This window comes from Gobio gobio (assembly GCF_949357685.1).
Source record: "Gobio gobio genome assembly, chromosome: 5".
Classification (NCBI taxonomy): domain Eukaryota; kingdom Metazoa; phylum Chordata; class Actinopteri; order Cypriniformes; family Gobionidae; genus Gobio; species Gobio gobio.
Genome location: NC_137101.1, coordinates 25,663,655 through 25,677,383, shown reverse-complemented (window position 1 = coordinate 25,677,383; position 13,729 = coordinate 25,663,655). Strand labels below are relative to the sequence as shown.

General features: G+C 34.8%; 2 protein-coding genes across 2 annotated transcripts in view; both read left to right on the top strand.

The window, feature by feature from the left end:
* The window catches only part of taf3 (TAF3 RNA polymerase II, TATA box binding protein (TBP)-associated facto), a 996,662-nt gene that overhangs the window by 891,327 nt on the left and 91,606 nt on the right, over positions 1–13,729 (top strand). The window lies entirely within an intron of this gene.
* Positions 7,157–13,729, top strand: part of itih2 (inter-alpha-trypsin inhibitor heavy chain 2) — a 24,968-nt gene continuing 18,395 nt past the window's right edge. The window contains exons 1-7 of the mRNA XM_079816844.1: positions 7,157–7,447; positions 7,565–7,606; positions 8,500–8,538; positions 11,393–11,565; positions 11,642–11,746; positions 13,157–13,319; positions 13,429–13,665. Of these exons, the coding sequence (XP_079672970.1) occupies positions 7,358–7,447; positions 7,565–7,606; positions 8,500–8,538; positions 11,393–11,565; positions 11,642–11,746; positions 13,157–13,319; positions 13,429–13,665 (849 nt within the window). The 5' untranslated portion in view covers positions 7,157–7,357. The remainder of the gene's footprint in view (positions 7,448–7,564; positions 7,607–8,499; positions 8,539–11,392; positions 11,566–11,641; positions 11,747–13,156; positions 13,320–13,428; positions 13,666–13,729) is intronic.

Below are 13,729 nucleotides of genomic sequence, written 5' to 3'. Positions count from 1 at the left end.
GCAGTTTGGAACTGTTTTTCTTCCCGGAAGCTTTGCGTGAGAGCTAATAAAATATTTAAACAAGACAATTTTTCGTGTCTAATTTACTTGAGACAAGTATTGTTAGCCGTGTAATTAGCGGGATAATGTACATCCAGCCGGTTATCGCCGCAGAATAAAGCCCTTAAGTGGCAAGATCCCTCCGCTTCGTGTCGGGTCCTGATCACTCTGTCTGGGTTTACTCTGCGATAACCAGCTGGATGTACATTATTCTTTACTAAACACTAAATATTGTCTAATTATCGTTACTGAGAAAAACACAGAAAATCAAGATATTTTTTGTCAATATCGCACACGCGTTTTATAGTGCGCGTGACAAGTTTGCCGCTCAAAAAGTCAAGCTAGCTAACAGCTTTTCGACATGGTCTCTCTCCGTGACCATTCGTGGCTATAATCACAGCAGGTTTGTGAAGACGTGATGCTAAACTACCTACCACACGTACACATGGACATAAAAATCACTAAGCTGACCAAACTTGCCTTCAACTTAGAAAAGAAAAAATGGACTCACCAGCAAAAGCGATGCAGGCTGAATGTGCCGTCTTGCACGCAGAATTGCGCCAAATGCCTGGCGTGTGGCCTCGGCCAATCAGAACAGTGACTGGTTGGGTTATGATGATGTGCTACCCCAGCCAATCGGAGTGACGTTGACTGTTTTTTGGCTCAATTTGAAAGCCAAACTATATTAAATCCTTTCAAAAGGTCCAGTTATATTAGAACATTTGTAATTGTAAAGAGTAGTTTTTTATTCAAAATAATTTTATGTTTTATATATACGTTTATTATGCTAATGTTTAAATAGCTTCAGCATTTCATTTAACCCCTCTCATGTGTATTTAGTGCAAAAAACGAGTTCAGAACATGAATCTTGAGTGTTTTAGCTTTCAAGTATTAATCATGTTGATAACAACAATGTTGATATTTGTAAATAAAACATTATATATAATGTAAATGTTCTTGCACCTGTCATAGACGTCCAAATGACGCCCAAAAAAATTACCCAGTTCAAGGTCAAAAGTTGAACGTCAAATTGACGTCCAAGTTGGGTCATGGTTGGACGTCAAAATAGTGGACCTAGTTTGGACGTCGAATAGATGTCCAGAATTGGTCATGGACCGACGGACCCAATATAGACATGATCTGCACGTCTATCCGACGTCCAATGTTTAGTGGGCTATAACTGGCGACGTATCCGGGGGGATACAAACATTTGAGAGTCTGTGGAAAGAGGCAGGGAAAGTGTAGGTCTCATTTCTTGGTGTCATGTTGAAAGGGTGTTCGTTGCGAATATTTAGATGTGGTGACTTTGTTCATACATTCTTTGTTTAGCTCACGGGTAACATTTAAATACAACATGACCACCTGTAGTGGCAAATCTACTCACCTTAAGATAAAAGTAGATCTATTTCAAATATTTACATGTTTAAAAAGTTGTTGTTAAGCATTAGCTTAATACGTGTTGCAATTTTATGAAATACATTTTTCATAATCTGTCTGTAAATGTTTGTATCCCCCAGGATATACATTAATTGAAAAAAAGACAGAAGAAATGCGTGTTACAACATTTTAGCCTCTCTCGTAACTTAAACTAAACATTATTTGTAAAATTCTGTTGAACAATAAGCATAATGCCTATATTATAGCCTAGGCTACTGTTTCATATTTAATACAATCCTTTCTAGAGCCTATAAATGATCAATGACCAAAACTTTGCTGAAAAACCCGTTGTACACAATTTACTTCATGCCTTCTGTCTTCTGATTGACAGCCATTTTTTCATGTTAATGAAACCTAAATGTAAAATATGACAACTTTTTGTCCATCTCTCAATTATCCTTGATTTGCAATGAAATGCATATATATTTGTATACACATCGATCAGGCATAACATTATGAGCAATGACAGGTGAGGTGAATAACACTGATTATCTCTTTATCACATCACATGTTAGTGGTTGGGATATATTAGGAAGCAAGAAGGATATGAGCGAGTTTGACAAGGGCCAAATTGTGATGGCTAGACGACTGGGAGCATCTCCAAAACTGCAGCTCTTGTGGGGTGTTCCCAGTCTGCAGTGGTCAGTATCTATCAAAAGTTTCCCAAGGAAGGAACAGTGGTGAACCATCGACAGGGTAATGGGCAGCGAAGGCTCATTGATGCACATGGGGAGTGAAGGCTGGCCCATGTGGCCTGATCAAACAGACGAGCTACTGTAGCTATAAGTAGTTAATGCTGGTTCTGATAGAAAGGTGTCGTAATACACAGTGCATCACATTTTGTTGCGTATAGGGCTCCATAGAGGCATACCTGTCAGGGTGACCTGACCCCTGTCCACCGCTGAAAGTGCCAATAGTGGGCACATGAGCATCAAAACTGGACCACGGAACACAGAAACGTTATTCCCTGGTGGCTGTGACCTCTTTCAGCAGGATAATGCGCCCTGCCACAACAAAAAAATGGTTCAGGAACGCTTTGAGGAGCACAACAATGAGTTTGAGGTGTTGACTTGGCCTCCAAATCCCCCAGATCTCAATCCAATCGAGCATCTGTGGGATGTGCTGAACAAACAAGTCCGATCCATGGAGACCCCACCTCGCAACTTACAGGACTTAAATGATCTGCTGCTAACATCTTGGAGCCAGATACCATAGCACACCTTCAGGGGTCGAGTCCATGCCTCGACGGATCAGGGCTGTTTTGCCAGCAAAAAGGGGGACCAACACAGTATTAGGAAGGTGATCATAATGTAATGCCTGATCGGTGTGTGTGTGTGTGTGTGTGTGTGTGTGTGTAATATGATACTCAACAAAAAAACATATGTAGGCTATATACAGTATGCATGTGTTTTTTGTTGAGTATCATATACATCAGGCTTTTATAGCTCATATATGCAATTCATTGATGACAACAGAGATGACTAATAGAGACAAATAATAAATGTGTCATATTTGACATTTACATTAACATGAAAAAATGGCTCACTGTAAAAAATGAATCATGGGTCTTTTAATTTTCACAAAATAAATTGTGTATATTTTCTTAATAAAATTGTGGTTCAGTGTTGTATAGAAAATATTATGAAAATTTCACTAATAAAACCAAGGATTTTTAGGAAATGTAAACAAATTTGAGGCTTGAATTGAGGAACCGATCAAGCTGATAAAATTAAGGGGAAAAAGGCTACCTATTTATATTAAGAGAATTAGCTCATTTGTGCAGATTTATTTAGAGACACCATTGTTAGTTCCCAGCATACTTTGCATATGGCTGGAAAGGGAGAGTTAATATTGAAATTAAGTGTTACTTTATGTGTTTTTGAGTGAAGGGAAACATCTGTTAACGTTCAATGTTCTGTTATGTTTGACATTTGAAAGATTTTCTTTCTATTGAAGTTTTGACCGTTACCATTGTGCAGAAGAGTAGATCTTATGGTTAGGTTGTGGATAACTGCATGTATACTAATATTATAAAGCATGTTGCTTTGGTCAATGAGCAATAACTTTGCTAATGCCAGTGCAGTAACAAGTTTGTTTCTGCTTGTGCTGTGCTAGCAGCATACAGTCCATTAATTGTATAACGTAAGTCAAATAGAAACAGGTAATTTCCATTCCCTCTAATTTATACCCTTTTTTTAAAGTCAACTTAAAATTAATAAGCACATGTCACTAAAAATATTTAATTTATTGTATCGTAGAATAAATAATTTAGGTGATTTTACATGATTTATTCAGGTAGATTAAATTAAAGAAACCAAGCCAAAACTTCTCAAAAATATTATGTGTAATATTGTTACCATAATTTATTTAAGCAAATAGCACATAACATTTTTTACAGTGCTGAACTATCAATCAGAAGACAGAAGGCATTAAGGAGATTGTGTACAACAGGTTTTTCAGCAAAGTTTTGGTCATATTGATAATTTATAGGCCCTGTATGATACAGTAGGCTATAATATATTCATAAATAAGCATTATGCTTATTGTTCAACAGAATTTTACAAAGAATGTTTAGTTTAAGTTATGAGAGAATAAATGTTTTAAAGAAATTGGCTAAAATGTTGTATATGGTTGTTTGTCTTTATTTTTCCCCCACACTCCTAAACAGGATAGTTCTTTATTGGCATGTGGTTCATACACCTTAAATGTCCAGGCATTCTTTCATTGCACGAAATGTTCTTGATATTTGAAAAGGTTCATCAGGTTATTAAAAAGTTATTCACACTGAGAACTGTCCCATGAAAGGTTCTTTGTGGAACCCAAAATTGTTTATTTTTAAGAGTTCAAGATGATAGCCTACATTTTGATTAATTGATTGATTATTCCATACCAAACCTCATTCTCCAACCTGAATTTTCCCGGTCTTTGCTGCCATCTGCAGGATTCACAGGCTTTAATGGTCGCGAAGAAGATGTTGTAGGATCCTGTCAAATTGGGTTTCCGCACATCTGAGTTTAATCGACTTTGATTTTGGTGAACTACTCGCATGTCCTGTGCCAACTATGGCGAGGAAGTGAGTTTGTTTAACATAGTTCACGGATGACTGTGCAGTTACGTTAAAAGTAAGGGCTGTTTGCTAAATGAATAATGAAAATGTCTTGCTTACAGGCTCAACAAATAGGCCTATTGATGATATGGAGCAGACTGAAATGCCTACGCTGCCTCAGTGACCTCAACCTTTTCTTTTTCTTTTTTGGGGTTTCTAAAAGAGCAAAGGACATCAAAGCTGTACAAACGTGAGACCATTTTCAAGATCATTGCTTATAAAGGTAAAATCAACTTTGCGAATGTATTACACAATTAAAAATATAGCCTATATCAAATATAGATGACAAATGAGCAAGTGTAAACACAGCGAAACACCCATAGGCTACCAATAATTATTCATGGTAGCCTATCCAGATAATGACATAATATATCAAAAAGCAGTGTATTCAGAAGCAGATGCAATGTAGCTATTTCAATAAAAAATTTTACATCATTTTACAATAATGTTTTTAAGAAGCTTCTCTTATTTCTCTTATTTGTTTCCTGGCCCAAATATCCACAATATTCTTATGTCTCAGACTTCTGGTAGATGGTAAACAATCACGGATTATTAATTGTTTATGCAATACCATCACATTAAAGGGATAGTTCACCCAAAAATTTAAATTCTGTCATCATTTACTCACCCTCAAGTTGTTATGAGTTTCTTTGTTCTGCTGAACACAAAAGAAGATACATTTGAATAATGTGTGTAACCAAGCAGATAGAGCAACCGTTGACTACCATAGTAGGGGAAAAAATACTATGGTAGTCAACGGTTGCTCTATCTGCTTGGTTACAAACATTCTTCAAAATATCTTCTTTTGTGTTCAGCAGAACAAAGAAACTCATACAGGTTTGGAACAACTTGAGGGTGAGTAAACAATGACAGAATATTCATTTTTGGGTGAACTATCCCATTAACTAATGGCAACATGTCCAAAAAACATTTGTGTTCATTTTAACCCTTAAACGCTTACCACAGATCTTTAGTTACCCGGGATCTCATTCATACCCTCCTCCTCATTAATTTTTTCTTAGTATTTTTCTTAGTATTTTCTTATTACCTTCTTAGTATTCCTCAATCAAATTATTATAAACAATATAATAAGAAAAACAATTATAGAGAATGCCGGTTTTCCCATTCATTTTTTTATTAAAAAAATTGTATAGGGTCACTAACAACCCGAGGTGTGTAACAGTGTAAGTATATTTTTTTCTGCACAACAATAATTGAATCTTTGATGACTGAGTAAGTGATATTCACCTTTATTCCACAAGGTGGCAATGTCTGATACTCAACAATGAAGTGACGTTTCACTCATAGTCACCGCAGGCAGAAAACAAAAGAATAGGAAGTATCATCAGCAAAACTTGAAATGGCTCAGAGATTTACTGCAGAGTAACATTATCAAATATTAGTGTCACAGTCACTTGATGGTGGAGCTGGTGAAGAATCTGTCAGCGATTAAAATATTGATTTTGAAGATGTTGAAAATGACAGTTTGTTTGAGGTTGTGAATATGAGCCAGATGCTGAATGTACTGGGAAATGAGCGCTGACGAGGACAGTAATGATGGTATAAAACATCTGCTCTATATATATATATATATTTATATCGGTTGATCAATTTAAACAAACTTCTTAATGCTTTGCTTAAAAAGTGTGCTTGCTGTCTTTCTTTACAATAAATCCCACTTTGTTTAGTATTTTGTATGTGCAACATTCAGACATTTTTAACAGTGGCTTAAATGTGTCCAAAATATACTTATTATTGAGGTCACTGTATGTCAGATGACCATATGAAAGCAAATATGGTGTAGGAATGTGGGAACACACAAAATAGTATGTAAGAAATATCAGAATGAAAGGGAATAGCCTTTTGCTCAGAACAACCACAGAATTGCTGGGGCATGTGATTGGGCAATATTCTGGGTAATATTTACTAATTAACCCTTGAATTGACCTATATGACTTTGATATTTTTTTATCTAATGCAGTTATGGGATCACTCTCACAAAACCATGATCATATTTTATCAAAAAATCCTATATTTTAAAGACTATTAATTGATTCATTGATTTAATCATTTGTTTTATTTGAAAATGCACATATTCACTCATAATATTGATATTGACACAATATGAGTTTAAATATACACAATATTATTCATTGTCCAGACACAATTATTTTATTAAAACATACAAATACACTGATGGATAGTTTATGCACACACACGCACACAAAGTACCAAAACCGATGAATCTCATCTAACATCAAAGTATGTGTGTGTATATATATATATATATATATATATATATATATATATATATATATATATATATATATATATATATATATATATATATATATATATATATATATATATATATATATATATATATATATATATATGTATATATATATATATATATATATATATACTTTGATGTTAGATGAGATTCATCGGTTTTGGTACTTTGTCTGCGTAAACTATCAATTTTCTACATCGATTAATCAATTTGTCAATGTCCAAATATAACAATATTGCTCTTAAAACGAACGAACAAAAGTGTGTGATAGGTGTCTTTCCATTCCAGGTATTGTGTTTGTTCATCTGCTGGTCAGGTTTCAAAGGTTCCTGTCTCGGTTTTTTTGGCTTGTGGGGCACAACAAATATTGACGAGGCTCAGAGGTCTCAGAGACTGCAGAGGCTGATCATTGAGCCTCAGTCAGTGTGTGTGGCTTGTGCTGGCCATTTTGTTGTGTGTTAAGAGGACTTTTCTCTGGTTCTATGAAGACTCCAGTTCTTCTGTGCGTCCTGCTCTTTTCTCAGAGCTGGGCTTTCGAGTTTATCATCGATGGGGAGTGGGAAAGTGAAACGGTAAGACAGAAAGAGAAAAGTGTGAGAAAAAGAGGCAAATTTATTTGTATGCGTGTTTATGTCAGTAGATTGAATGTGTATTTAAATTGAAAGCTACATTGTGTATTATTTTGTCAGTCAGGTCCTTTGGATCAGTACCACAATTCTGGGAGATACAGGGTAAGTTTTCATATTCAGCTTCAATATGAAAATGTTAAATTGAGGATTCGGAACAAAAATGTACTCTTAGTATACTGCAGAATATCTTTACAATAATAATTGATGTACTTGTTTTCAAGATGTTCAAGCTGTTTTTGAAATGTTTTAATGTGATGACCGTGTCATTGAGGCCTTTCATTGATTACCATTGATCAAAGAGTCAGGTGTAAGTCCACCAGTCCACCAGCGCTTGTGTCAGATGTCAAGCAACTGTTTTTTGTTTTGTTTTTCAAAAAATATATATTATATTCAAAAAATATATTCAAAAAAATGTTTAAAGAAAATTGGGGGAGAATGTTAACTTACCTAAATATTTACATTTGCACATGCCCCAAATCTCAGTAACACAGCTTCAAAAATAGCAAAAGTTATATAATTTTATATAAAATGTTATATAAATGAACCCACTCACACTGTATAAATTAATGACCTGCCGAGGCAGGAAATGAACAAACCTTTTTTTTTCTGTTCTTTGAACAGTTGTTGAGGAAAAAAAAAAGATTTCAGGCACAATTTTTTTGTGTATTTTGGAAAGTTCCTGGAAATCTACTAAATCTCTCTAAAAATTATTGCATTACTTATTACTAATTATTTTCTAAATCCCATATCAACCTCGACCAGTTGAATAATTTCAACTGCTCTTTTAATTCTTTCAAATATATTCAAAAATATAAACATTTTCTTTTCACGTGAAACAAATCGGACAGTAAACAGGTCATGATTTCAAACTGGTAACATAGGAGTTAACTTTACAGTTTTATCAGCGTATTATAATTTGAGTACTGTAAATTTTTTAATTTGTTTTTCATACATTTATACAACATGCTTCAATTTTTCTCTTATTTTGTGTGCAGAGAAACGTTTTGACCAGTGGAGAAGAAGAGGATTTTGAGGTAATCATACTCTTGTTTGTTCAACTTTAATCTTATCTACTAATCGATTTGTTTAAAGACACTACGGTTATTGACTTCCACACCGCTACTGTTCTGCTTCTGCAAGAGACATTTTTTCTCCAGATTAGTTTTAGTTTCTAAGCATATATATTATTTATTTAGGTTCTATCAGTGTTGGTTCAAGTTACTCTAAAAAAGTAATGAATTAAAAGTTACTAATTACATCTTCAACAGTGTAAATACACTCAAAAAATATTTTGGTCTAAATACAAGTTTTATGTATTTGAATTACATTACAATTTTCCATCCATTTGGACTACATAGTTTTAACATAAACAAACAAATAAACTTAATGTGATTCATATTTGTCAGTCAAACGTAAATGAAATAGGTAAGTTTTATGTAATGGTACACAGAAAAATGCCCATGATAAATTAACACAGCCTAGTGCACACTACTGAGATAAAGTACCATTGAAGCAGTGTTCAAGTTAATGAGATAATTGAGTGATGATTGAGAATTAATGATGAACACCTGATGATAATGAGCAGAATCACTGACGGAAAGAGAAACACAAGAACTACAACTGACTTCAGCCACAGCCTTAGATGAAATCAACTGAAGATAAAAGAAGACATTAAATCTGAAGATCTCAGCAGATGAGGATTAAACAACTCCACAAACAGCATTACCAGCTTCACGCATTATTAACCAGACTGACTTTATTTCTGTAATTTTCTGTTTATAGTTTTGTTTGAAGTCACCATGCTGGAGATCAGTGTCTGCTTTAGTTGGGCTCTTAACTCTTTAACTTTTTTCCCTAGCTCCTTTAACTGTGTGTTTATAAAGCACATTTGTTATGGCAAGGGAATCCAAGAGATTATCTGGTGGTGTTGGCTATTTATATATTGTTAATGACATTGTGTGGCTAAATCACTGATCTTATTCGGAGTCTAATACTCTGGTTATTGTGGTACTGTGTTAATAGTTTTGTTTTATTCATAATAGTTGCCATGTGATTCTACAGCACGAGTTACAGCACCGTTGTGGTATTCGAATAATATGCAGGATTTAAATCTATGGCATTGCGTAGATATACACAGACATCAAGAATCAATGTATGAATCTCAACAATGGTGACAATCAATTAAAATTTTCAAGCTGCAGTGCATGTTGGGTACCACCAATCACCCCCCCCCCCCATGTGTCCCAGCATGCATTGCGGCATGAATAAATGATGCATCTGAATTGACAAATTTTCTTTGATACTTACTAATTGCTTTTACTTTTGCCGTTTTCGTCGTGACATTTTAGTTGCTTGTTTTATGTTCAAAATTGATCTGTTTATCTTAATTTTTTTTTATTGTCACCATTGTAGAGATTCAAACGCTGATTCATGATGTCTGTGTGTGTCTAAGTAATGCCGTAGATTAAAACCTTTTGTGCACTTTTTTAATTTTTTATCTGGATATTATTAAATTAACACAACCGTCCTTTATCTTGTGCTGCATAATCACATGGCTAATACTATGAATACAACACAATTAATAACACATTACCTCTATAACCAGCAAATTAGCCTCTAAATTAGAGCAGTGATTCAGGCCAAAACAAATAGCCAACATCACCTGATAATATTTTCTCTTGGATTCCCTTGAAATAACAAATGTGCTTTATAAACACACAGTTAAAGGAGCCAGAGAAAAACTAAAGCTAAAAAAATTAAGGGTCAAGAGCCCAACTAAAGCAGACACTAATCTCCAGTATGGTGACTTCCATACTATGACACTATTATTTTCATTAAAACAGAAATTACAGAAATAAAGTCAGTCTGGTTAGTAATGCGTGAAGCTGATAATGCTGTTTGTGAAGTTGTTTAATCCTCATCTACTGATATCTTCAGAGATTTAATGTCTTCTTTTATCTTCAGTTGATTTCATCTAAGGCTGTGGCTGAAGTCAGTTGTAGTTCTTGTGTTTCTCTTTCTGTCAGTGATTCTGCTCACTATCATCAGGTGTTCATCATTAATTCTCAATCATCACTCAATTATCTCATTAACTTGAACACTGCTTCAATGGTACTTTATCTCAGTAGTGTGCTCTAGGCTGTGTTAATTTATCATGGGCATTTTTCTGTGTACCATTACATAAAACTTACCTATTTCATTTATGTTTGACTGACAAATATGAATCACATTAAGTTTATTTGTTTGTTTATGTTAAAACTATGTAGTCCAAATGGATGGAAAATTGTAATGTAATTCAAATACATAAAACTTATATTTAGACCAAAATATTTTTTGAGTGTAGATTACTGTACTAAATATAGATAAAATTGCATACATTGTTTTTGAAATTTGTATTTAAAGGGAAAATCTATCTATCTATCTATCTATCTATCTATCTATCTATCTATCTATCTATCTATCTATCTATCTATCTATCTATCTATCTATCTATCTATCTATCTATCTATCTATCTATCTATCTATCTATCTATCTATCTATCTATCTATCTATCTATCTATCTATCTATCTATCTATCTGTCTGTCTGTCTGTCTGTCTGTCTGTCTGTCTGTCTGTCTGTCTGTCTGTCTGTCTGTCTGTCTGTCTGTCTGTCTGTCTGTCTGTCTGTCTGTCTGTCTGTCTGTCTGTCTGTCTGTCTGTCTGTCTGTCTGTCTGTCTGTCTGTCTGTCTGTCTGTCTATCATCTATCTATCTGTATAAAATGTCACAAAAAAAGCATTTCAAAATAGAAAAGGAAATTTCGTCAACCCAGAAATGTGTCTTTCAGAACTCAGATGTTGCTAAAGTACTTAAATGTGTTTGTTCGTCCTGTTTGTGTTTGTATACAGGCAATTCAGGGCAATGACATAACTGTTAAGAGCTATAAGGTGGAGAGCAGAATCACGTCGCGGTTCGCTCACACCACAGTCAAGAGCTCTGTGGTCAACTCAGGCTCCACTGCCCAGAGCATCGGTTTCAACGTGCAGATCCCCAAACAGGCCTTCATTAACAACTTCACCATGTGAGAGCATTAACACAGACATACATACATATAAAAACGCATGAAATTCCTTGGATGACAGGTGGTTGCTTTTCAGGAATGTCAATGGGATCACATTCGTCGGCTCTGTGATGGAGAAGACAGTGGCACGAAACCTTTACGCTCAAGCAAGAGCTCGTGGGAAAGCAGCCGGCATTGTCAGGTACAGCTTTTTCTCCAATCCATTCCATACTGCAATACTGCAGTTTTTACTGTATTGGCTATATACTGTATATTAAAATGTGCAAATATACATTCAGTATTTATTGTATATTCAGTTCTGTATTAATGTATATTATTGTATATTCTAAATTCTATTAATATTCAGAATTATAACTATATATTTGAATCTATGTATTTGTCTTTATATATAATTACTTTTTTATGTATGACATGACACTTGTTTTAATCCACATCAAGATTTTAGAATCCGATTTATATAAATAAATGTCAATTGTACATTTTTCACACTCATTAACATGTTCTCATATATATATATATCTCCAGTAGTTATTAGACAATATCTTCAAATGTATAACTATGTATTTGGATTTAGATACTTACATATTCTCTAATTATAGAATTGAATATACTGCATTATCTACTTATAACTATATATTTGAATTTGTATATTCCATATTCGTAATTAGTCTACATTTTCTAATCTATAAATACAAATTGCCTGCGTCCAAATATGCCTACTTCCATACTATATAGTAAAGGAAAAACAGTATGTGAGTGAGTAGTATGTCCGAATTTATAGTATTCATAAAACAATAGGCAAAAAGTCCCTTTATGACTTACTACTTCCGACGAGATACTGAAGTGCGCATTCGATGGACACTTTACTATCCCATGAGGCCACAGGAGAAGATTTTTCAATGACAGTGCTGGGATGCAACTGACGCTGTAGGTCACATGACATTGACAACATGGCGGATGTAGTATGTCCGAATTTCATGCATACTACACACATTCATAGCATGATATAGAATGTACTTATTAAACAGTCACAAAGTAATTTTTAACCCTTAAATGCATGAATGTTTTGCCAATCATTATTACATATTCGGGTCTTTAGTGACCCGGATCTAAATCTAGCACAGATGGATCTGTGCCTGTCGCAATAATATAAAACTCTCCTGATATTAGAGTAACAATAAAGGATCATATTTTGTTACCCTTTGGAGCTTGGAAGGGTTTAGTTTGAGCAGATGTTTTATACCATCAACACTGTCCTCGTCAGTGCTCATTTCCCAGTACATTCAGCATCTGGCTATATTCACAATCTCAAACATATATTCACGATCTCAAACATATTCTTCAAAATCAATATTTTGATCACTGACAGCTTCTTTACCAGATCCACCATCAAGTGACTGTGATATATACACTCTAAAAATGCTGGGTTATTTTAACCCAAATTTGGGTCAAATATGGACAGACCCAACCGTTGGGTTAAATTTTTACTTTACATTTTTAACCCAACGGTTGGGTTTGTCCATATTTGACCCAAATTTGGGTTAAAGCAACCCAGCAGTTTTTAGAGTGTATATATCTTTTTGTCTCTCAGGACTAACTCTCAAGCAATGGAGACCTTTAGAACAGAGGTGCATGTTCCTCCAGGCAGCAAAGTGGAGTTTGAGCTACACTATCAGGAAATGATGCAGAGGAAACTGGGTTTCTACCAGCACACTTTACACATCCAACCTGGTCGCCTGGTTCCACTGCTGCAAGTCAGTCCCACACAAACACACACACACATACACATGCCTACTTAGAAATTGTCATGAACTGACCAATGTGATTTGACCAGTGTTTTTGTGGATGTTTGTTTGTCCTCAGGTTGACGTGTATATATTTGAGCCCAAAGGTATCAAGTTTGTCACAGCCCCTAACACACTGGGAGAGCAATTTTCAGATATGACTAAAATCACCCACACGAAAGAAAAAGCCCACATCGTGTTCAAACCAACTCTGCAGCAGCAGCGAAAGTGTGAAAACTGCACAGAAAGCGCATTAGATGGCGTGTTCACTGTGAAATATGACGTGGAGAGAGAGAGCAATGCTGGAGAACTTCAGGTGTGGATCTACATTCACTTTTACATCTAACAGTTGACATACAAAAGCACAATCAGGTGTAAGT